We start from the raw sequence: 25,505 nt of genomic DNA, 5'->3' as shown, positions 1-25,505 counted from the left end.
CTCCCCAGACAATAAACCAACCTGATTTAGGTTTCAAATTAGAGCTGCACGATATGTATCTCGTGAAACAAATTTGTGGCACTGCTACCTTTGGTGGCTACGGTTTTGCGGCACTCGGAGCTAATGCTAGTTCGGAGCTATTGCTAGTTCGGAGCTATTGCTAGTTCGGAGCTCTTTTACAACCGCTTAGTTTGGCAGTTGTCAAATTTGTACGTAAACACACCTTTTGCCTCAGGTTAATGAAGAGTTCCACAGGGTTGTGGCCCTCCCTCTCAAGTCCAAGTTTTTTTTGAACAACTTGACCACTACTCCAGCAGACTGTTGACATTGGCAAGATCCAAGAGAGGAACTGCAGGGGACAAAATCTCTCCCATCCTACACACGTTTGATCGGGTAATTAGCTGCTTTAGTCCTGATTCAGTCCTGATTTAACACTGCAGGCATTAAATCTCCATTTCCTTTGACTTTATTTACAGTATAAATTCTGTGAAAAATATTAAATTTATGATTCAAAACACCTTCAACGGTACTTTTGCAGTTTTTTTTTTTTGTTTGTTTTTTTTGCAAATTTCCATAATTTTATTTACATTTTTGCTCAAAAGTTGCCAGTTGTGTCCAATTTACTTTTCATTATCCAAATAGTCACCATTTAATATGTGTCCTAATTGGTTACAAAACTTTAAATTGGCATTAAAAATATTGAACTTGGACATTAGAGTGGCATTAAAATGCCATTTAAAATTATTTCATGCTTTTCAGCATTTTTTTCCTATATTGCTTGAAAATGGTGCATTGCATAATAATGTGGAACAGCAATTTTCCTTTAATTGGACTTACGTGGCAAACTAATTGCCACAGGAGTCTAGGATGGATATCACTGACCCACAGAGACCTCAGCACAATACCATCCATGAGTTTCACTGGAAAAACTTTTTTTTTTTTTAAATTTTATTACACTTAAGCACAATTGCATAATGTGAGAAAGAGTTCTTCCCTGTAATCATAATTGACCCCTTGTCCAAGGGTAGTCTTATTGTCAAATTACTGCTTGATATTAATTCTTATATTTATACTTCAGGCCAAAGACATCAATCTGAAGAGAGAATGTCTCCTAAAGGCCCTTATCATTGTTCTTGGGGAGGATACTCGTGATCTTGTCAAGGAGTTTGTGGTATGTAACATTTTTTTCCTCAAAGCCTGCCTCTTGTGTTTTTATGCAACTGTACAGCACTTTGAATTGCCTTATGTATGAATTGTGCTCTATAAATAAATTTGCCTTGCCTTTGCCACAGAATTAGTTCCTATCTGCAATAGTTAAAAGGTATAATTTACTTTTTTTTTTTTTTTTCCAAAAACTGGTGGCAGCACTTTTTTCTCACCTAGAAAATTGCATAAGTGATTATTATATTTAAAAAACAAGTTAAAAAATAAAGTTTGTTTCGGAACCCTCCTACCTGCTCTGCTTTTCCGGGTCTGCGTGTGTGCATGGGCCCTGAGGCGCGTGCTCATGCTTTCCTCAGCAAACAGAGCTCCGTTCACCTTCTCTGTTACCGACCTCACTCACTTATTTTTACAGTATCACCCAACAAGGGACCACAGCGGCGCTCAGGGACCGCACTGGCTGCGCTGGCACCATTTCTGGACCAACGTGTGCATGCGCAAAATGCCAAACATGACATGAGGACGTACGACGGCAATTTGTAGCAGGTTGACTCAATGATTGACATTTTGGAGAACCAATCACTTGCGTGATCCAGCTGAAACTAACTTTATTTTTTAACTTATTACTTTAATATAATAATCATTTTTGCACTTTTGTGAGAAAAACAAAGTGTTTCCACCAATTATTGAAAGAAAAAAAATCATCAATTATAGCTTCAACAGAGGAAAACCTGCTTTGAACCTAAAGTTCCAATCAGACATTTAAGACCAGTGGAAAAAGGGAAAAAGTTCTTTGTGCATTGATTGATCTTAACAAGGTTTCAAAGTGAAGATTCAATGTGCAACAACAAATGGGGAGGGGATAAAAACAGAAATACGCCGTTTTGTATGGCGCTTGAATGAGGGTTAAATGTTACAAAGAAATGTATATACGAGCAGTTGAGGTTTTTTCACACACACTTAAACCACACACACACACACGAACAGATTCAATACAAGCTCCAATAGAACAGACGTGCTAGTGTGTCCTTCTGATCTGCTCGCTCATGACTTGTTTTCTACGAGTGTGTGGCCTCTGTGCAGTGCACTTGACAAAACTTTTGACACTGGGGGTTTCTGAAGGTGCCCATAGAAATGTAAAAAACACTAGAAAGGAAATGACGCTTACTGCTGTGGCCTAAGTGGCGGGCAACTTGTCACTGGCCAGTTAAGTTAAATCTTAATATCCACTCATGCAAAAGCTGGAGCAAACATCACATAATGTCAGACAAAGTAATTGTTGGTGATTCCTTGTATTGATGGTAAGTGTTAGTATTTTAGTCAGAATAGTGTTTTTTTTTTTTAAATATCTATTTTGTAGTACTTTAAATTACTGTTTTCATTTTTGTAGTAATAGCATTTCTCCATGTATTCAGTAGGGCTGGGACGATACAGTTTTGTCACGATCTGATTCATATTGCAATGTCCAGGGGCCGATACAGCAAGTTACAATAAAAAGTAATATATGTACCTTAAAATGTGTTAAAAGCAAACAGCTATGTCGAAATTCATAAACCAAATGCCATTTGACATTTATTTAAGTGTTGAGACTGAAAAGTGCATTAACACAAAATGTAACTCAGTGCTGTGGAACTGTTCCTTTAAAAAAAAAAAAACATGAATGCAAAAGTATTGAAAGTATTAATACTTTGAAAAAGCATAAATGTACCCACCTCTGCTTTGTCCCATTTTAAAAAAAAAAAAAAAAAAAAAAAAGAGAGAAACACAGGGACACCTAGTGTCCAGGTGGAGGGTGGGGTTGGGAGCAATGACAGCGTGTAACTTTTTCTTTTCTCCAAAGTGTTATTTTTTTCAAAAGCATTGACCCAATGTAAACTTAGGGGTTAAGTTTAAATTCCAACTGGTAGGATACCAATGCATGTCATAAGACTAACACTATTGTTTTCTGCTCTCTATAGGACAGTCGGGAAGACGACCTTCAGGTTGATTTGGAGCAGGTGACCATGGCGGTATTTTCCATTCGACAAGAAGGATGTGTCGAACTTCCTCCGGAGGACATTGGTATCGTTATCGAAGGCGTAACAGTCTTAAATGGACTCAGCTCTGTCCCATCTGCTTGTGCCCTGCTGCTCGGCTTGATCTACATTCTCAATCTTGCCTACCCTAAAAGCCTCCGTTACACTTTCGAGGTTTTCCAGAAAGTTGTTATGGAGCTAGATTCTCAGAAAATGTCCCCAAAAGTTCATACACTCTTAGGAAAACTGCAAAGTGCAGATTAATGGTCATCTTAAGCCTATGTACATATTTTTGCATTCAGTGTTAGAAAATGTTTTATAAAGTTGACAGTGTTTAAAAAGTTTGAGACTAGAAAAGCACTTGGAGAGCGCAGACCTCCGCCAAGGCTGATCAGTGGCCCCCCCCCCCCCGCGGGCCCCCCCACGCCAAGGAGGTTATGTTTTTGCCAGGGTTTGTTTGTTTGTTTGTCTGTCTGTTTGTCTGTCCGTTACTGTGCAACATAACTCAAAAAGTTATGGACAGATTTTGATGAAATTTTCTGGTCCGTGGGCCCCCCCACCCCCGATCACCACCAAAATTTAATCATTTCTTCCTTATCCCATTTCCAACAAACCCTGAAAATTTCATCCAAATCTGTCCATAACTTTTTGAGTTATGTTGCACACAGACAGACAGACAGACAGACAGTGGCAAAAACATAACCTCCTTGGCGGAGGTAAAAAGAAGCACTTTATAATCCTTCAGAACATAACAGAATAAAAGTTTCCAGTTTTTTTTTTTGTTTGTTTTTTTTTTTTCTTTTTGCTCCCTGCTGGAACTGTGCTTTCAGTGTTTATGGAGCTAGATTTTTACCTCCGCCAAGGAGGTTATGTTTTTGCCAGGGTTTGTCTGTCTGTTGGTCTGTCCGTTAGTGTGCAACATAACTCAAAAAGTTATGGACAGATTTGGATGAAATTTTCAGGGTTTGTTGGAAATGGGATAAGGAAGAAACGATTAAATTTTGGTGGTGATCGGGGGTGGGGGGGGCGCAGACCTCCGCCAAGGCTGATCAGTGACCCCCGATCACCACCAAAATTGAATCATTTCTTCCTTATCCCATTTCCAACAAACCCCGAAAATTTCATCAAAATCTGTCCATAACTTTTTGAGTTATGTTGCACACTAACGGACAGACAAACAGACGGGGGGGGGGGGGGGGGGGGCACTGATCAGCCTTGGCGGAGGTCTGCGCTCTCCGAGTGCTTCTAGTTATAAAATGCCCTCAAAAGTGCATATCCTCTTTAGAAATTGCTAAATGCAGATTAATGGTTCATCTTAAGCTTGTCTACATCTTGGTGCATTCAGTGTTTTAAAAGTTTGATAAAGCTGAAAGTGTTTAAAAAGTTTGAAAAAAGAAGCACTTTGTAATCCTCCAGAACGTAACAGGACAGAAGTCTCCTGGTTTTTTTTTCTCTTTAGATTGGATCGTTTATTGCTGGCACAGGGCAATCTGAACTGAACTGCAACTCTTGCATGTGATTATAGTCATGGAGGCTGTACAACTGTAATGTTCTGTTGTGAGATAATTTGACGTTACTGTTACAAATAAACAATTTGCAGCAGCTACGACCTTTATCTTACGTCTTCACATGATTAGTACACTTACAAACAAGTTTATACTGTTTAGAACTGTGGTTCTCAGACTCCACACCAAGTACAATCTTTTTTTTGGTGCTAGATCAAAATAAATCAGAATGCCCAAAAATTTCAAAATAATGGTCCAAAATGGAAATGACTCAAAGTACCACCTGAAGAAGCCCAAATACCACTAGTGGCACACGTACCAGAGTTTGAGAACCACTGGTTTAGAGCACTTTTCATGCTTATTTTCTGTAAATACTATTATTTAGTAGGAAATGGTATATAAACTTATCTATTGTATATTTGGCAGATGAATGTTAAAAAACAAGGTGATCTAATGTAAAAGTTTAAATTAGAATGTAGAGTGGGGAAATTGCAAAATATTAAGTTGAACTAAAGTATAAATGCACATTAGAATGTACAATGGTTTTGTTAGAAAAAAGTCCAAAATACTAAGTTGTTTTTGTGTAAAATTTAACTTTAGAATACAGCTGAGTTATAAGTATAACTTTCTGAAAATGTTAATTAGATTTTATATATCTTTTTAAGTTAAAAGACAGTAATACATTAGTAAACATTGAATGAATATTTAGCTTTAATCTGACTAAAAATATAAGTTTGGTTCAACCAAAAAATATAAGTTGAAAATACTTATTTTATTAGTTGTTACCAATTGAAACACTTTTTTAAGTTGGTTCAACTAAACTCTTTTTACAGTGTATAAGTTATTCATAATTACATAACAGCTGTATATTGAAATGTGGTGAAATTGATATTTGTTCAATGTAGGTCACAAAAATTTTAACAAAATTAACAATTTGTCTTGTAATATAAATTTGTTCTCTCACAGATCTTAAAACTATGTAAACTATTCAAACTTGTAGGTTTGAATTACATGACTTTTGAACCACTTTTTTTTATTCAAGTGCACAAGGCTAAAAGTGCACGTAGTTGAAGAAATGCTCACATACACATGAAGATAAACCGAGCATAATGTCAAGTAAAAAAAGATGTTCAACTTTTAAAACACAATAAATAGCTGTTAACAGGAGTACTGAATAATCCAACTTTTATTTACTTTGAATCATATCTGAAGAGCACCTTAAATAAGCTTTGTGAGTCCTATACATAATTTATATATATATATATATATATATATATATATATATATATAAATTCATTCATATAGTTTTTCCTTAAGGTTGATCAAGTTATTGATATCATGTACTACATAATTTTTAAATTCACAAAAACCATTTTCCATATATCATGAGCACAGTGAGTATTTTGCTTTGAATATTTTCAGTCTGATGTACATGTGTCAGTGATTCCACCCTTGTTAAGAGTGACACCTCAATTCCACTCATACATCTGTCCCAGCTATAGGAAAAGGGAGCTGAACATGATGGCCAGGAAACAGTTACTGAACTGAAAGATTTGAGCTCAAATGACAACTGGAAATATACTTTTAAAGGAGCAACATATGAAGCCTCAGTAGCACTTGCTATATATGATGGATGTGATGATAAAAATTTGCGTGTGGCATGTGACCCATGTGGCCTGGTTATGGTTTGACTGACATTTTTGATACATTACATTTGTACATGTAACCTTTTTTGTAGTTATCTAACATTATGTTACATATTAAACAGGGATCTTTGTTTACTACACAAACTACAGTATCACTGTAATCAAAATATCACAAACAACACTTTAAAGAGTTAATAAGAATTTATTTATGATTAAGTCATGTCTGGGCAACACAGCAAGAAGGTCCTGGGTTCGATTCCAATACCAGTTGACAGGGGTGGACCGTTTGTCTGGAGTTTGCATGTTCTCCTTGTGTCTGTGTGAGTCCTCTCTGGGTACACTGGCTTCTCTCACCATCCAAAGACATGCACTAGTTGGTTAATATTAATTGCCCATAGGTGTGAATGTGAGAGTGACTGTCTCTGTCAGCCCTGTGATGAACTGGTGAAATGTCCTGGGGGGAACCCCGCCTTTGCCCGTAAGTAGCTGGGATAGGCTCCAAGCGACCCTCGTGACCCTAGCAAGGATAAAGCAGGTTCAGAAAATGAATGAATAAGTAATATCTATCATGTCATCTTCCATATACACATAGGTGTATTCATTTCTTCAAAAAAAACACAAAAAAAAAACACAAAACATAGGTTTCAGAATCTTGTGTTTTTTAAAGCAGTGGCCAAACACACTACACATTTACAAATGTTAACATTTTACTTAAGTAAATGACTGTTTACTGTGTAGTAGAAAAGTTTAAAAATTCCAACCTTCACTGCATACATCTCATGTTCTGTACACAATTGACTGTGAATAAGGTAATTTAAAACTACTGCTAATTGCTGCTGTATAAAACAACCCAGAAAAAAAAAAAGTGAATCACTTTACTGTAAACATCAAAGGCAACAATTTTGAGTTAATGCAGATTTATTTCTGATTAATTTATTTATTATCAAAAACACAGATGAAAAATACTTAGGGGTCACTTGGGGGTTGAGGAGAATGAGGATGCGCCGTTACATCCAAGAACAAACCTCAGAGAAAAAACATAATTAGTTCTGGCACACAGGAGGAGATACATGTTTTTATAATGCAATTTTGTCCTGTTCAACACCACTGGTACACACAACAAGAGGTGTGAGTACCTTTTGGTGCCACAACAGATTTGCTCTTAGTTCATGAACAGTACATCAATCTTAAATCAGAAAGTGCACCGTTAACAATGAACTTCAACCTGAGAAAAAAAAACATACACATACAAACAACACATTCAAAGAATACATACAAACTTCACAGTTACAGCATAGACCAACCGTTCACATATGGCAGAACCCAAAAACACAACTACTTACAGTGGTGACGCATGATTATCAATACAAGAATATCTATTCACCATGATTAAATCTATGTCCTTTGCATAACGCACACTATTTAGCAAGATAGTAGTAATACATAAATACCCGATATAAATAACCATCAATAAATATACTGTCCCAACACGCATACAATAAACCCCCTAGTTGGACAGATTTACACATTTAAGAAACAACAAAGCAATATGTACATAGTCATTTGTGTCTTAAAACCCTATATATAAAAAACAACTACACCTACTCATAAACGACTGCACCAATCATCATGCACATTAGTTAACAAGAGACTGGCAACATTTTGCCAGAATAAATACCAATAAATACCCGATATCAATAACCATCAATAAATATACTGTCCCAACACGCATACAATTAACCACAAAAAAACCTACACAACCTAGCTGGACAGATTTACACATTTAAGAAACAACAAAGATATATGTACATAGTCATTTTATTCTTAAAACCATATATATAAAAAACAACTACAGCTACTCATAAACAACTGCAACAATAACAACAACAACCAGATCTAAGTTTATGTCTCTTGTTTGCATCAAGCTCATTAATTAACAAGAGATTGGCAACATTTTGCCAGAATAAATACCGATAAATACCAGATATAAAAAAACATCAATAAATATACTGTCCCGACACAAACACAAACCACACAACCTAGCTGGACAGATTTACACATTTAAAATGCAACAAATAAATATATACACATGGTAAAAGTCAGTTTCCTCTTACAACCTGTAAATAAAATTATCAATTACGCCTAGTCAAACTGTAAAAACATCATCAACCATAACAACCATCAAACCTTATCTACTCTACATCGGACTCGTCATCGAAAAAACCCTCTAAATCTTCAAACTCCTCTGCAAACAGCAAATCTACATCTTCTAATAAATCCTGATCTTTAACACGAAAACCACACCAGATGGCTTCGTGATCACTGAAGTACGCAGACATCACTGTACAATCCACATCATACCGTGTTGTTTTGACATAAACATGGTCAATCAGTGTCCCCTTCTCTGTTGTCTCTTGCGTTACATGCTGAATATATCCTTTTTGACCCATAAATTTACAAATTGATGGTCTTTTCAAAATGTCCTCATTAAAATCCCCCATTATAACAATTGTGTTACTGATTGGATTCAACCAATCTAGTAACTTCCCCAGATTCTGTTTGAATAATGAATTTGGATAACATGGTGGACGATAAATTACTGCCATCAAGATGTTCAATTTGGTACACAGGCACACCAAACACTCCAGATTCAAATCGGGCACCTGCAGAATCTCACAGTCCAAATCACCTGCTGTATACAAGCCTACTCCACCATGTTCTAGGTCCCTAAGCTCAGACAATTTGGGGTTACTGCTGCTGTAACACAAGGCTCGAGGACGACTGTGGAAAATGTAACCGTCAATGTCAACACTGTCTGTTGAGGATTGTGCACTGAGCCACGTCTCTGTCACAGCAATACAGTTAGGCTGTAAATGCTGTGTGCAAGACACCAAATGGGACAGGTGGCGACTTAAATTTTGAACGTTCATTAAATACACAGAGAAACTGTGTGTATTTAATGAAGGCTGTGGTTGCTCAATCAGAAATGGAGGCATGCTATCCAAGGCCTCCTTTATGGTGTCCTTGCAGTAAATGGCCTTCTCTTTAAAATCCCTGATGACGAGTCCAGACAAAGCCCTGACACGACTAAGTGCTACATACGCCTGCCCAGGTGCAAACACCCTATGAAACGACACAACCGCCTCATCTACAGTTAACCCCTGCACTTTATGTACAGTACACGCCCACGCTAGCCTAAGAGGAAACTGACGACGCAGACCACCCCGTGCAGTGGCCGACTCCTGAACGGGATCAATGGCAGTAGAACTACGACATTCTACTACAGCATGTGAACGTTGCTTTCTCCTCTGTGAGCCAATTTTTTCATCATCAAATTTAACATAAACTGCAAGAGGGAAGCTTTTGTCCTCTCCGAACTCAATATGAGTTACAGTTCCACATGCTCCATTGACCAGACCGTCTACAACGTCAATGTTTCTGCAAAGCATTACACGTGCGTTCCGAGCCAAACACAATTTCTCGGGTAAACACGTGTACGATGCTCTGCTGTGATGCCCTACCATCTCCTCCAATTTGCCCGTTTTCTTGCTATTCATAAAATCTTGAGCCTCAATAGTGGTATAATCTGGACAAATTGCAAACAACCGTTTCAGATTATGCTCACTGGTTTGCATATTAGTTGGAAAGATATGCAAAGCTGAGGTCTCTTCCCCCGTCTCACGGGACTTTAAAATCGCAACGTCGCTATTCAATAACGGGGTTTTCTTTGAACGCACTCTCAACCTATTCAGCAACTCAGCAAAAACACTATCCTTCTGCCTAACGACTGTTGTCAGCTCCACCTTAGTAAAATTACACCACAGGTCCACACCCACCTGACTGGTGTACAGAGGCTTCCCTTTAACGGGTGGCAACTGATAAAAGTCCCCCACAGCTATCACACTAACTTTACCAAAAGGGGAAAAGTCGCCTGACTGCTTAATCTGCCTCAACCGGCAATGCACATAAGCCAACAGATTGTGATCTACCATGCTGATCTCGTCGATGATTAGAATTTGGAGGTGACTCAATTGAGCTCTCAAAGAGTTTAGCTTATCTTCACCCAAAGGAATGTAAGGTAAGCTAACCTGTTTACCAATACTCAATGCATGATGGATTGTTACTGCACTTAAATTATATGCAGCTACACCTGTGGGAGCAGTTAACAAAACAGAAATGGCGTCTGGTTGATCACAAAGTGTTGACAGCAGTCTCCCTGCCTCATATTGGATAGCTCTGATTAAATGACTTTTCCCCGTCCCTGCGCCACCTGTCACAAACACATGCAAAGGCTCAGGGTTTTTACCCATCACCTTATCCAAACACCACTTCCTAATCCTATCAAAAACAGCCTTCTGCGTATCATTCAGAGAATGAATCAAGGCTAAACCCTCAGTCCTAGACAAAATGGTGGTGTTTTTCTCAAACTGAGCTACCTGTCTACCACCAACAAACAAATCGGGGACATTTTCTTCAGACTCTACCAACTGCTCATCCTGTATCTCTGCCTGCTGCTGCTGCTGTCTGTCCTCTAAACATTCTAAGCGTTCGACTTCCTGCTCAGGACAAAGCTCCCCCCACGCATCTTCATCAACACCATTTAACTTCTCAACAATTTCCTGAGCGCGCTCTAAATGAGGACAGTCCACTTCAAACTTTGCCCTATTCTCATCGACGACGTCCTGAACCAAACGCACGGAGCCGTCAGCCAACGTCACCTCCCCTTCCTCATAGAACTGTTTGAAGAGCGCAAAGCCTTTAGGCTTGAGCTCTGAATCAGCTCTATAAGGAAGGAACAACTGCAACAGACTCTGAAAGTGGGCTTCCTCCTGTTTTTCTAAGTCAAAACGCATGTACCGCACAACTGCAAACTGAGATCGTGTTCTCCTCAAGATGAATCCCAAACTGCCTTTCAATTGAATTTGGTTTGGAGATTTTTCATTCTTGCTGAGAACACGATACTCTGAGACAAACGTACAAATGCACATGTCGTCAAACACATCACCGTCAGGCCTATTCCTGTATCTATCTACGATGCTAGTCATCCACATATCCTCTGACCCAATACCATGAGAGGATGCCCTTTGCAACAAAACACCGAGGGGCAAACTCATTTTCACAATGTTGTTCCCTGTTGGAACAAACACAACCTTCCTGGAACACTCCTTCAAGTGCATGTTCGTTAGCCTGTACACCGCCTCCTGAGCACAGACATCTCTGTTGTGTAAATATACACTGCCGAGCTTTTTCATAGCATCTCTAGCAGAGAGATTTCCTTGTTTTGATGCTTCTTTTTGGGCATTGCTCAATAACAGGCCAATTTCTCTCTCTGCTTTCGTAATATACGATACGATGTATGTGATGACTGCGTAGGCGTCGGTGACAAAGCTAATGTCCATGTTAGCATTCCAGCACTTAAGCAAATTCTTGTTATACTGATTAATCCACGTTTCATTTACCCCTCGTCGATAAACCACCCTATTCTTTTTCTCCAACCGCCTATAAGCCATCTCAAAGATTGCCTGGTCAATGCCCACACTGGCAAACAACTGTTCTACACTAGCAAAAGGCTCATCCCTCTCCATGGCATTTTTAACTCTAGTCAGAATGGACTGCGCTAGCTCCTTAGGCATCTTCTTATCTAAATCCTCCTGACACGTGCACAATGGCTTGTTATTTGAATCAGAAGGCTCCCTTGTCTCCTTTGCCTTCTGTGCACAACGGCATTCCTCGATTTTGCAGATGAATGTGCGTGCAGAAACTGGTTTTGGAAAATTAAAACGACATTTCGTTTTGTTTTTCTTACACGACTTTGAATGTCTCTTCGAATGTGTCTGAACTGATGACACAATGTCCAATAGCGTGTCATCGTCTGAGGGTAGCTCACATGTAATATACCGGTCAATGAACTCTGCAACCTCTTCATCTGTGTTTTTGTAAATTTGGGGAGCTCCCTCGATCCAAAACAGCGCATGAACATGGGGAGACCCCCGCTGCTGGAATTCTATCCTATAAAAGTAATCAACAATCTTGCCAACTGGTTGAGCAGGAGACATGAGAACTTCGTTCAAAAAACAGTGCCATCTGTAATCGAACATCCGCGCAGCTGTGACCGGGTTGCGACGCAACAACTCACACCTATCGGCCCACTCTAAATTCTCTACCGTCTGCCTTCTGCCTTCCTGTTTCAGGATGCTGGTAAGGAGATTCTGCCAGCGCAGATCTGCAGACGAAAACGACGCAAAAAACGTAGGAATCCCTAACTGTCTCACGGACGCAATGAGATCCTTTTGCACAGAAGACCAAAAGGCTGGCGTCCCGCGTATGGGCCGAAGGAACCGATAACCGTCGTCAAACTCCAAAAACTGCTTCAAAGACTTCTCATCTTGAAGCATGCTCACACTGATCCTCTGAGACTTCTGACCTCCTTTACCTTTACGCATCGCAACAGAAACACTTGACACAACCTGATCCATTTCAGACATATACTGACTATAAAAAATATACTCAACATTCCGTGCAAAACGGCCGTCGGCATGCATGATCCTATTATTAAAATAACGCGACAATGTTAAATGATGCATGCGACTATCATGGAAGGTCTTAGTACTCAGAGGAAACAACACCGGGAAACACTTTGCTTCATTCAGATGGTCAGAAAGCATCCTAACTGGACTGTTTCCCTCTGCAGGCGCTATACTCACAATGTCCTCAAAATATTGGTCTAAACTTTCTTGCCCGATGTCAACAGGAAATAAGCAAGTGTCCTGAAACATGCAGTGCTGTTGTCTATCATGTAACAGTTCATCTTGCACTATGTCTGCTGATTCCTCATCTACACCATCAACATTTGCTGCAACATCCTCAGCCTGGCTAACCTCACCCTCTCCAACAACCTGCTCAACCTGAGAAGACTGAACCTGAACATCCTCATCCTCAGGTTCAGGCTCTTCTTCCTCACCATCTTCCTGCCTACAAAAGTAATTTATCCACTCTTCGTTGAATTCAATATCTCTATACAACACATTTGTCCTCTTCAAATACTCTAGCGCCCGCCTTACACGCAATGTATCAACAAACTGATACTCATAATGCCCTTTATAGGTCAGTTTACGTTTCAACTTAACCTGAAGCAGAGACCCCTCCATACTGGACCGCGGCAGCACATTGGTGGTCTGTACAATGTTGGCCGGAACACATGTTACAGGCCCATGTACACCATTCTGACCACCTTTAGGCAACACTAACATCTTCATAAATGGGATGTGTAAAGCTATCAGGTGCTGCTCTAAGCTATTTAGACATCCCAGTTCTGAAGGAATGGGGTCTAGATCAAGGTTATTTCTCCAGGATTCAGCTGGGACTTCACCTTTACTAATCTTATTATGACACGTATAACAGATCCACAGCTGACCTCTACACACAGCTAAGTGACAGGGCTCAACACAACCCTCATCACAACTATGCAAATAACACTCACTAATGCAATTATCTGCAATGCCAGCTGTTGCTACACTCGCGGCATAAACTTCCCTGTCACATGTCAGCACCTGAGATTTAAACATCAGCCTATGACAAACACAGCACACAAAATCTGGTCCATCCCTGACCTTCTCTAAAAAGTGATCCATAACCAAACCAAAATCTAACGACCTCTCGAGCCTCTGCTTCCGACTCAACCTCACACGAGCAAGAACCTGCTGCCTATATTTAGAATTACTGCGATAATACCTTTTAACACTCTGCTTAACCTTCTGTCTATGCTGAAGAATATCTCTGAATTTCTCTACACTCTTTGCTTTAACCCTTTCCCTATGCTGCTCATCATCTCTGTATTTCACCACACTCATTGCTTTAACTCTATCCCTATGCTTGCTATCATCTCTGTATTTCGCCACACTTGTCGCTTTAACTCTGTCCCTATGCCGACTATCATCTCTGTATTTCGTCACACTTGTCGCTTTAACTCTGTCCCTATGCCGACTATCATCCCGGTATTTCGCCACACTCGTCGCTTTAACTCTGTCCCTATGCCGACTATCCTCCCGGTATTTCGCCACACTCGTCGCTTTAACTCTGTCCCTATGCCGACTATCATCCCGGTATTTCGCCACACTCGTCGCTTTAACTCTGTCCCTATGCCGACTATCATCCCGGTATTTCGCCACACTCGTCGCTTTAACTCTGTCCCTATGCCGACTATCATCCCGGTATTTCGCCACACTCGTTGCTTTAACTCTGTCCCTATGCTGATGATCATTCCTGTATTTTCTGACACCCTGTAATATCTTCCTCTCTCTGAACATGACATTCTCTTTGTACATCTTCCTAAAGTGCAACTTCTCTTTCTCTTTATGTAACACACATTTCTTCTGTCTCAAATACCTAGACGTAAAACTACTACTCACACCAACACCCTCGAAAACCTCAACAAAATCTGTATCTGTGCACACACTGTCAATGACATCTATTACCGTTGACCTGGTACTATAGCCTGTCTCCTCACTAATTCCACAGTAACCGTAACAACCCTGCTGTCCAGCCTTACACACACACACTACACACTCAAAATGCTCCCCTCTGACATTTTCTAAGTAAATGCAGTCAGCTGACAAACACTTACTTGTACAACTGTACTTTAACCAATGCCCATTGAGAAATGTACACACACTAACACCTAAACAATCTGCGGTGGCCTGGATTTCCACCTCTGTGGCCCAAGTGTTGACGTACTTCATCCTGGACAGCTTAACGTACTCTAAAACAGATGAATAACCAGTCCTCAAAAGACTCCGATACCTATCAGTATTATGCTCCAACTCTCTACAAACAGCCAACCTAATCCTGCGATGGTTCTTTTGTGAACCACTAACAGCCAGAGACACTGCTCTGAAGAAGCAGTTCCCGTCCGGAACTATCTTTTCATTTGTACATGGAACACCTAAACAACCAACCTCGCGACACACCAGACCACCGACTTTCATAAAATCGATATTTAACTGACTACACAGAGACTGACACACATCTACACCGAGGGGACGGAAGACCAGCTCTACATTCCTAACTACATCAACAAACTCTACATCAGACTTGTCTGCAGTACTATCAATATGCTTGAATTTCTTCGACACACAAGTTTGCGAAGAAATCTTGCGCTTTCTACCATCAGTAGCTGTGGATTCTGCTTCTGAGCCACTGCTAACCTCACTAGAAGAGGTCAGAATGGAAATGCCAGACAGCACTGGCCTTAGTTCTACACCAGCCCCACTCTCAGACACAGAGGAGGCTGCACAAACATCAAAAACTTCACTAAACCCTGGTACTGAAGCAGTGCTCATCTCAGAGATGCAAGTCTCTACAGAAACACCTGACAGTGCTGGACACACAACACTACTAATACTAATGGCAGACAGCTCAAAGGGCTTCTCTCCTGATGTGAGACTTTCTGCCAAACAATAGAGATACTGATGCAAGTCATCCAGACATGAAAAATATAGAACTACACTGGTACCATCACCATGTACCAGACCACAGCTACTGCGTGAGTGACTGTCAACCACAGCAAACTGTCCATCCTCACAGATGATGGCAGACGTATTTCCACAAAGCGTCAGCAGACAAGTGCTGTACTGACTAAAAATCCTCTCCAGACCATTCTGCAGACTAACATACACACCGACATCAATCCATTCACCTGATGTAACACCTACCTCACCTGACCATGTGTCACCACAATGTACACTAAATTCTGGCCTATCTATAGGAAAAACCTTGGGAAGATCTGGAACAGATAACAAACCAGACACGTGCCTAAAGAGGTTTTTGGTGCGTAAATCACAATACAATTTATCACCTTCAACCAACACCTGATCCAGATCAAGCCTCTCCCACAAGAACACACTTTTCACCATGTGTTTAGCTAAGCTGACTAAAGCAATGGCCATACACTGCACTCCTCTATACAAAAACCTACGATCTCCCTGGTGAAAAGATCCACGCACAAACTTTACTAACCTAATCCTTCCATGATCCCTCCTGGTTGCTGCCACATGATCGCAGTCCAACTGAGCTGCACTAACATGAGGAACTCTAACACTAGGAACAGTAACAAAAGGAACAGAATCACACTTAGCTTTGATGATCTTCTGTGGCACCTGAGCTCCCTCCTGGACAGCGGACTGGTCCCTCACAGCCTCTGGCACCTCTGCCTCCCCCTGACACAATGTAGAAATGGCATTTTACCTACTAAACTCATCAGGAGAAGAAATAATGCTGCCACCAATAATCAATAAGTACACACCTGGACCAACGTTGTCCTTGGCTGGGAGACAACCACATGGACAGGTGAAGGTGTTGCCGGTACCTATAAAGTAGAGGTACAGAACAATGTTAAATCAGCACCGAGTCATTTATTTGCGGTTTGTGTTATCGGAATATGAAAAAACAGACATCCAAATGCTCGCAGTTTTACAGTTTAACATTGATGTGTATTCATACAATCCTTTCAAATGAATACAATACATGTTTGACATATTTTTACAAATTCCACACCAGCATAAAAATCAATATATATACCTGCCGCCGTCGTCCTACATGCTTAGTGGCAACACCTCTCGCTCGACGCTTCCCAGGGGAAGCCTAAAGAAATAAAAGAGGGGCATTCCTAGAGGCTGTCTTGTGTTTAATATTAAAATGTACAATAACACAAACAACAACTCAGCTCAATGCATTGTTTACCTTTTTCAAACATACAAACCTAATCAAAGCACCAATTGCACAAAAAAAAAGTATGTTATATGCGACACACATGAAGGTGAGAGGCAAAAACTTCAATTAGCAGGGGGAGACAAACATTCACATGCTTACAAATAATAATAGTAATAATAGTAAATAACAGGGTAATTTTTTAAAGTTACCTGGCCAGATGGTGGAACAGCAATGCTGTCAGACCCAATGGAAGGAGCGAACTCCTCCATGGCATCCAACATAGCACTGCTGAACCACACCGCGTTGGACGGGATCGGATCGGACTGTCGCACCAGTGGTGTTCCAGCCTTCAAACAACAACAGAAAAAAAAGGAGTTAGTTATATGCTGGAGTTTTTTTTTTAACACATTCAAAATCACAACCAGAAAGTGACTCAGAGCCAAATATTACCTTTCCCTCCTGTCCAACCACAGTCCACCCCCGGGGGTGGTTCCGACGAGGCAGGGGCTCTGGTCCAGTCACGACCACCCTGGGAGCCACCTGCGGACTGGGTGGCGTCCAGGGACGGGGGGGCGTCCGGGGAGAAGCGGTAAGCTCCGGTGGAGGGGGTGCGAGCTGACAGAAGGCTGCATCACACAACAGATCCACCAGGATGGGCATGCCATCGGTGTCACTGAGGTGAACCTGGAAAACAGTCAAACACAGCACACATTGACTCTATGCATGTACGAGACGCCACAGAAAAAACACATCAGGGTTGTAACGAGAGACTCTGTACTCACGCCGTCAGGGCACCAAAGGTTCAGCTGGTTCACCGACAGGTGGTCCGCCACAGCCACGTATGGGAGACCTAACAGACATAAGAAAAAAAGTCATCAGTTCTACTTTTATTTACACACAATAAATATTTATGTTGAATTATACGTTCAAAAAAAATATGCCTGTGATCAGGACCAATGCTTCAACGTACCCATGCGTGCTGCCACCCGGTGGTACTCCTGACGCAGCAGCTCCTGCAGGTCCAGGGGGATGTTCAGGCGCGGCGGGAAGTCCAGAACAAACACCTGCAGAAACATATTTTGGCATTGAAAAAAAACAAACAAAAAAAAAACATCGACTGCTTCAAACAAATACAAGAGAACTTGTAAAACACACACCTTGGGCCAGCGGCTGTGGACAGTCGTCAGAAGCGCGTCGAAATCCACCGCTGCCTCACCGATAGTACGATTCCCTGTGAGGTTGTTGCCTGGCGCACAAACACAGACGAGGTCAGGGGTCCAGGGGATGGTCAGGTGCCTCACCTCCATCCTCAGGTCAGCCGCTGCTCCACCTGGAACAGAGAGAAAAGAAAAACAAAAAGGCAGCTCCGGGATGGCGACGTCCTCATCCACCACAGCCCTCAGGTGGGAGTCCCCGACGACGAACACAATCTGAAACAACAGACACGGCACTTTAGAACAGACACACCAACCATGAGTCATAACAAAAAGCACTGTCTTTAGAAAATAGAAAACATGATACCCTCTTCTCCAGGTGTCTTGGAGGGACCAACTTCACCTGCCGGCCTGTCAGGTGCGAAGTTGGCCATGTCCTCACGCGGTGGCGCCTGCCAGTGCCACGCCCTGTATAATTAACATGAAATACTGGAGTGTAAATGTACTTAGACTACATAAAAAGAGTATGAATAAAAAATGTTTAAAAAACAACATTTTAACTACAGATAAGGAATTGAATAAACTGCTTGACACATACGGGGAACAAACTCCGGGACAGGTGGCTGGGGGGTCCAGTCCAGCTGCTTCGCCCTCATCTTCTTCATGGCCAGGGCCCGCCTGTGGCCCTTGGCACGCGGCATCTAAAAAGACAAAAAAAATTATAACAGGGAAAACACATAGATCGAAGGAAATTTTGCATACATACTCACAAAAAAAGCTATAGCCAGCTTTTGACCTCAGCATTCCAATAAATGTTCAAACTCACCTTTGCAAGAATATCAAGAACTCTACAACTAGTCTGTGTGTATGTGTGTGTGTCTGTGTGTGTGTGTGTGTCTAGGTGTGCTTTATGTGTTTCGTAAATATATGTATGCGTGTTACTGTGAGTGTGTGTACAAATCTGTAGTTTGTAAATTTAAGTATAAAAGTGTAAAGGTGTAGTGTGGAGGAATCTGAACGTTGAATCTGACGTCAGAGGCAAATCTTCAACCTGGAATTAAAGAACACATATTTTTGTTCAACAATGAAAACAGTCACAAAACTCTGATGAGTTAACTACAATCCTCTTGTTAACCAATCACAGAAAATGGGCAGCACAACACACCTCAGTCTAACCTGTCAATATGAGGTAAATACAAACAGACAGATTCACTCAGTGCAAAAAAAAACCAAAACAAAAACAGGGAAATGACTTCAGAGACATCAACTTATATCAGCATGACATGACTTGAGCACTGCTACTAAACATTAGCTGCATACTGTTTTACTTCAACAATAACCCCTAATCTGTGATTGTTAGAATTGGTGCAACAAAACATATACTGGAAAAGTAGTCAACAAAATCTGTTGTAAAGCTGTTATAAATTATTTTTCAACTTTTACTGACATGAACAACAAGTACTATTCCCATTAAAAGACTATGCTAACCAGTAAACAAGCATCCTCATTGAGCATTTACATATTAGGCCAACATGACAAACAGTGTGTCCACATACGCTGAAAAACAGAACAGGCAGAAGTGGCTAACACTTTCTCTAATGTAATAATAGTAGCATAAACATAAATACTGAATGACACTAGCATAAGCCATGACCATACCAGCATAGTATTAAATACAGAATAAAGGTCTAATATTACATTCAGACTCACACTGAAGATGTACTTAAACATGAGCTGCACTGAACATAAAAAACTCCTGGTTTTAATATTAAATATTGGTTAAATATTAGTTTTTCAAGACAGAAATACAACCTGACCCACGACTTAAACTCCACATATCTACACATTAAACCCCAACAAAACAGCAAGAAATCTATCTATAGTCTCATAATGACAAAAAAAGCAAAACACAGTCAGCAAATTAGCACAAAGGCCTTCAAACAAAAGGGTAATGTTCACATGCAATTAGCAATAATTCACTCAGGACCGGGACATACTCACAAAGCCAGAAAAAAAAAATGGCACAGGCCCAAACACATTTAACCTCTTAAATGTGAACTTCAAAAACCTTTAAATACAGCCCATTATCACTTCAGCTTGGCACAGAACCAATACACAAAGAAATACGATAGAGCTATATGATCATTTATTTTCTTTCATAGACACACTCAAGAAAAAAGAAACCCCATTGTTCCCACATGAGCCAAATTGAAGAGGAAAACTCCCAATGTGAATGTTAAATATTAGTTTTAATCATAGTTTTTAATAATATATAACAATAATTGTAGTGTAGCTATATTATAGTTAATATTGTGAAAGAGTATGGAACTCTGGATTGCCAGTTCAAAATCAGATAGGTCATCACTGAAGAGAAACTCTGTTCAGAGAGTTTGTTAAGGAGTCGTTAGGCCCTTTTCCACAGCAGGAACTTTGTGCATTACCCTAACTTTAAAAGTTCCTGGTGCGTTTCCACCGAAAATTGCCCGGGTGAATAACTTTCCCCCGGCCCTGAATTTACCCTGAAGAAGTTCCTGGTAGGGAGGTAGTACTATCCAGATTACCAGGAACTTGAAGGGGCAGGGCTGTGTGCTGGAGAATACTGAGTTCTGAGTGGTGAACTAGACTCGCAGCATTTCTGCATTCTGTTCACTGCCAATATTTAATTCATGTAATTTCAAAAGCTTTGTATTTTGATAATTTGGAAAATGGACCAAATGAGAAGTTACAACAAGTGGACGGACAATGACGAAATTCAGCCAAGGACACAAAACAGCACAGGCACAAACACATTTAATCTCTTAAATGCTAACTTCAAAAAGCTGTAAATACAACCCCTCATCACTTCAGCTTGGTACAGAATCAATACACAGAGAGCTAAGATCAAGCTACATGCTGACTTCTTCTGTATCGTGCACACACTTGAGAAAAACAAAACCACATTGTTCCAACATGAACCACACTGAAGAGGAAAAACTTCGTTTTTTATATTAAATACTGTTTTTTAATCACCACGGTTTCTAATAATACATAGCAATAATAATAGTGTAAATAACAAATAGTATTAATGTCAAGTCAACAGACAGCAAATCAGCTCAAAGGCCACCGACTTAAAACAATAGGCTAACGCTTAGCAAACATTCCCTCAAGACCAGGACATGGTCACAAGGCCACAAAACAGCGCAGGCACAAACACATTTAATCTCTTAAATGTTAACTTCAAATAGCTGTAAATACAACCCCTTATCACTTCAGCTTGGTACAGAATCAATACACAGAGAGCTAAGATCAAGCTACATTCACACTCACTGCTTGCAAGAAATTCACTTAAAACCCCGTTTTTAGTAGATAATACTCACCGTTTGGCCGGTCAGGAAATCCAAAAGTCCAAGGTAGTCCAAAAACCGAAGATGCAAAGTCCACAGATTAATTGATATCTCGTTTGTCTCGTACTTGTATAAGGTAGAACCGCCACAAACAAAACGACAGAGTCTACAGGTAACGCGTCATTCCGTCTTATATACACAAGTCAAACATGCACCTCTGAGCCAATCAGAACACAGGGGCTGTGCCATTTAACCAAATAAGGCGGAGCTGCGGTGCTGTGGGAGGAAGAAAACTGGCACAGAGCAGAGGAGAGATAGTGTCAGAATGAACTTGTGAAAAACTGCTATTAATCAATAACCATAAATATTATCTTAAAAATTCTTAAACAGAAGGTGTGTGGGAAGTTTAGTGTCATGTGTTGTGTATATAATATGTTGAAAAAAAAAAAAAAGTCTGAAACTGGTAAGCAGGGATCATGGAAACAGACTATGTAGGAAAATCAGCCTTCTCCAGGAATTGAACTTAAAAGAATTTATTCACATGTCTTGTTCACTGACCACTACACTATCTATACACATATTAATTACATAGGCCAAAAAACATTTTATAGGAAATGTTCTCCTTTCTCCAGGTTGTTTTCTTCCATCATCAGTGTTAAAATACATTGAAATGCAAATTGCCAACAGTGGAGCGTGTGGTCATAAAAATGTAGAGAAGTTAATTAATACTCATTTAGTATTTTTAATAAGGCTTTGTTTGAAAAACCACAGCGTGTGTGTACTCTGTAATGTGTGTGTAAAATGTGAAATACTCACAATGCCATGCAAAAAAACCTGTTAAAAATGTGCAGGGGTGAAGGGGGAAAAAAAGTACCTGCATAATTTTTCATGTAGAAACACTGTAGAAACAATTGAGCGTTTGGTCATAAAAATGAAAAGAACTTATTTAATAGACATTATTTATTATTTTTTAATAGGTTTTTATTTAGAAAAAAACATACTGTGTGTACTTTTTCCTCTTTCTGCAAATTGTCACATACCCACAATAAAATGTAACAAACCGCTGTTTATAAATATAAAGGAAGAAAAAAAAAAAAAAAAACAATCAGCATTGGGCAGGACCTCGCACCGGGTGTACCACCTCCCCCGGGATCCGCCTCCCGTGACCGTCCACACCTCAGCTCCACTCACACCTCTCCATCCCCATACCAGTTCCCACCCTTTAGTGTCCGTCCTCCTTACATCTGTACAGAACACCAGCGACCCTCTGCTGAAACCACCATCACCTTTAAATGAAACTTTTATTTTGGAAACCCTACTGTGTGTATGTGCATTTGTTTTGTATGTGAGAGAAAGAATCAGTTTGAAAAATGAAGTGAAATTGTATGAATAATTGAGCATAAAAGTGTAGATTTATGACATTTAAGGCTATTATTTTGGAAAAAACCCTATTGTGTGAGCATGTGTGTCTGTGAGAAAGAGTACTTTTGAATGAAGAAACATTGTACAAACAGTTGAGTGTTTGGTCATAAAAATGAAAAGAAGTTAAGTATAAGACAGTATGTATTATTTTTTATAAGGGTTTTATTTTGAAAAAAATGCACTGTGTGTACTTTGTAATGTGTGCAAAATGTGCAATATCCAAAATACAATGCAGCAAAACCTGTTTTAAAATGTGAAGGAGGGAAGAAAAACAAACAAACAAAAAAAAAGCTATTTCCCTGCCTGGGGTTTGAACTCAGGACTCCTGCATAATAGAACACTGCTCTAACCACTGCTCTATTGCCAGACAGCCACCAGATGGCACTAGTGTGCTTTAAATAGGGATTTTGTCCTTGTGAAAAGTGAAAGTAAACATTGTCTTCAAAAAAATCGCCATAATTCCATAACCGTAGGTCGTATCTGAAAAATTCTTTCACTTTTGGATTCTGCAGACTTGTGGGAATTTAATGAGGTATAACTTTTTTTGCAAACTTCCTGTTGGAGTTAGCTCATGAGTGTCAGTGTATGATTTGTCGGGCTCAATCAGACCAACATTTTGGCATTTGTTTCATGTTTCTGTGACATTCCTACTGGCCGCTAGGGCAGATTTTGTGTGTTTTTTAGTACAAAGGTGGCGCTACAGAGTCCATTTTGGTACCCAAGGGGTTAATTTTGATATTGAATCAAAGTGTTCACCAGCCATGACATACATGTGAAATTTGGTGACTTTTGGAGCATGTTAAGGGGGTCAAATGGCAGTCTAAATTGGAAAAAGTATGAAAATAAACAAATTGCTATAAATCAATAACACTACATCGTATTTCAAAATTTTTTGCATGTGAGCGTTCTGCTGAGTTCCATGAACGCGTAGATATGTCACATGTGGGGAAAAACTCCAAAGTGAAAAATGAGTTCCAAACATTGCAAGTTTGCGGGGTTCTAAAAAAATAACTAAGACAGTTCCGGAAAAAGCACGAGACCACTTTTTTCAGGAGAGTTAAATCTATGTTTTGGTGCTATTTAGAAGTCAATACAACAAACGGTGTCATCGGAGTTAGTTTTAGAAATTTTATTTTGAAAGGCATATTGCGAACTTCCTGTTGGAGTTAGGTCATAAGTGTCAGTGGATGATTTGTAGAGCATCATCCAACAAATAGTTTGGCACTGGTTCCATGTATCTATGATATTCCTACTGGCCACTAGGGCTGTTGCAATTTTTTTCACATAGGTGGCGCTATAGAGCTCATTTTAGCACCTATGGGGTTAATTTTTTCATTTAATCAAATTTTTCGCCAGGCCTGACATGTGTGCCAAATTTGGTGAGTTTTTGTGCACGTTTAGGGGGGCAAATTCCAGTTTAAAGCGTCACGGAAAAATAATAATAATAATAATAATAATAATTAAAGCTGCAAGCAGCATTGGGCGGAACCTCGCACCGGGCGATCCGCCTCCCCCGCGATCCGCCACCCGTGACTGTCGACGCCTCAGCTCCACTCACACCTGTCCGTCCCCATACCAGTTCCCATCCTTTAGTGTCTATCCTCCTTACATCTGTACAGAACACCAGTGACCCTCTGCTGAAACCCCCATCACCTTTAAAATGAGACTTTTATTTTGGAAACCCTACTGTGTGTATGTGCATTTGTTTTTAATGTGAGAGAAAGAATCAGTTTGAAAAATGAATTGAAATTGTATGAATAAGTGAGTATAAAAGTGATGATTTACCACATTTAAGGCTTTTATTTTGGAAAAACCCTATTGTGTGAGGATGTGTGTCTGTGAGAAAGAGTACTTTTGAATGAAGAAACATTGTACAAACAGTTGAGTGTTTGGTCATAAAAATGAAAAGAAGTTATGTAATAGACATTTTGTATTATTCTTAATTTTGGTTTTATTTTGAAAAAATGTACTCCGTGTACTTTTGAATGTGTGCAAAATTTCCAATATCCACAATACAATGCATTAAAACCTGTTTTAAAATAAAAAAAAAAAAAAAAAAATTTTTAGATCACCTGGGACTTGAACCGGGGTCCTTCGGCTCCACAGGCAGCTACATGAACCACTGCACTACAGAGAGACATTTGAAAATGTGCACCAGCAAGACTTTTATAGGGATTTTGCCATTTGGAAAAGTGAAACTAAACATAGTCTTCAAAAAATCGCTATAATTCCATAACCGTAGGTCGTATCTGAAAAATTCTTTCACTTTTGGATTCTGCAGACTTGTGGGAATTTAATGAGGTATAACTTTTTTTGCAAACTTCCTGTTGGAGTTAGCTCATGAGTGTCAGTGTATGATTTGTCGGGCTCAATCAGACCAACATTTTGCCATTTGTTTCATGTTTCTGTGACATTCCTACTGGCTGTTAGGGCAGATTTTGTGTGTTTTTTAGTACATAGGTGGTGCTACAGAGTCCATTTTGGCACCCAAGGGGTTAATTTTTGATATTGTATGAAAGTGTTCACCAGCCATGACATACATGGCAAATTTGGTGAGTTTTGGAGCATGTTA

The 25,505-nt window shown here is 39.9% G+C and overlaps 2 protein-coding genes and 1 long non-coding RNA gene across 3 annotated transcripts; 1 reads left to right on the top strand and 2 right to left on the bottom strand.

Moving 5' to 3' along the window:
- The first annotated feature begins 336 nt into the window (after nucleotides 1-336).
- LOC115410447 (uncharacterized) lies at nucleotides 337-3,358 on the top strand. The gene is made up of 3 exons (XR_003934095.1): nucleotides 337-393; nucleotides 1,079-1,171; nucleotides 3,120-3,358. It is a non-coding gene; the product is annotated as an uncharacterized LOC115410447 (long non-coding RNA).
- A 5,161-nt stretch (nucleotides 3,359-8,519) lies between these two features.
- On the bottom strand, nucleotides 8,520-16,808 carry LOC115439438 (uncharacterized). Its single transcript, XM_030163273.1, has 4 exons — nucleotides 16,799-16,808; nucleotides 16,638-16,690; nucleotides 16,428-16,541; nucleotides 8,520-16,397 (listed from the first exon to the last, which is right to left on the bottom strand). The coding sequence occupies exons 1-4, from the start codon at nucleotides 16,806-16,808 to the stop codon at nucleotides 8,520-8,522; spliced, it is 8,055 nt and encodes a 2,684-aa protein (XP_030019133.1).
- Nucleotides 16,809-17,409: 601 nt separating this feature from the next.
- On the bottom strand, nucleotides 17,410-18,564 carry LOC115439436 (uncharacterized). The gene is made up of 4 exons (XM_030163272.1): nucleotides 18,192-18,564; nucleotides 18,005-18,098; nucleotides 17,817-17,884; nucleotides 17,410-17,718 (listed from the first exon to the last, which is right to left on the bottom strand). Exons 1-4 carry the CDS (start codon nucleotides 18,513-18,515, stop codon nucleotides 17,410-17,412), a joined length of 795 nt encoding a protein of 264 aa, XP_030019132.1. The 5' UTR covers nucleotides 18,516-18,564.
- Between the last annotated feature and the right edge of the window lie 6,941 nt (nucleotides 18,565-25,505).

This window comes from Sphaeramia orbicularis, chromosome 19 (genome assembly GCF_902148855.1).
Source record: "Sphaeramia orbicularis chromosome 19, fSphaOr1.1, whole genome shotgun sequence".
Taxonomy (NCBI): Eukaryota; Metazoa; Chordata; class Actinopteri; order Kurtiformes; family Apogonidae; genus Sphaeramia; species Sphaeramia orbicularis.
Note: the sequence above shows the minus strand (reverse complement) of the source record. Positions and strands in the feature narration are given on the sequence as shown.

Bases quoted from the DNA above. Each gene is read 5' to 3' on its own strand.
- LOC115439438 (XM_030163273.1), bottom strand. The intron at 16,542-16,637 runs GTTGGTCCAGGT...ACATTGTGTCAG, and splicing joins GTCTCCCAGCCAAGGACAAC to GGGGAGGCAGAGGTGCCAGA. The intron at 16,398-16,427 runs CCTAGTGTTAGA...CATGTTAGTGCA, and splicing joins CTGTTCCTTTTGTTACTGTT to GCTCAGTTGGACTGCGATCA.
- LOC115439436 (XM_030163272.1), bottom strand. From the start codon at position 18,515: ATGACTCATGGTTGGTGTGTCTGTTCTAAAGTGCCGTGTCTGTTGTTT. The intron at 18,099-18,191 runs GTGTGTGTTTTA...ATGTTTCTGCAG, and splicing joins TCCACAGCCGCTGGCCCAAG to GTGTTTGTTCTGGACTTCCC. The intron at 17,885-18,004 runs GTACGTTGAAGC...TATGTCTGTTAG, and splicing joins CCGGGTGGCAGCACGCATGG to GTCTCCCATACGTGGCTGTG.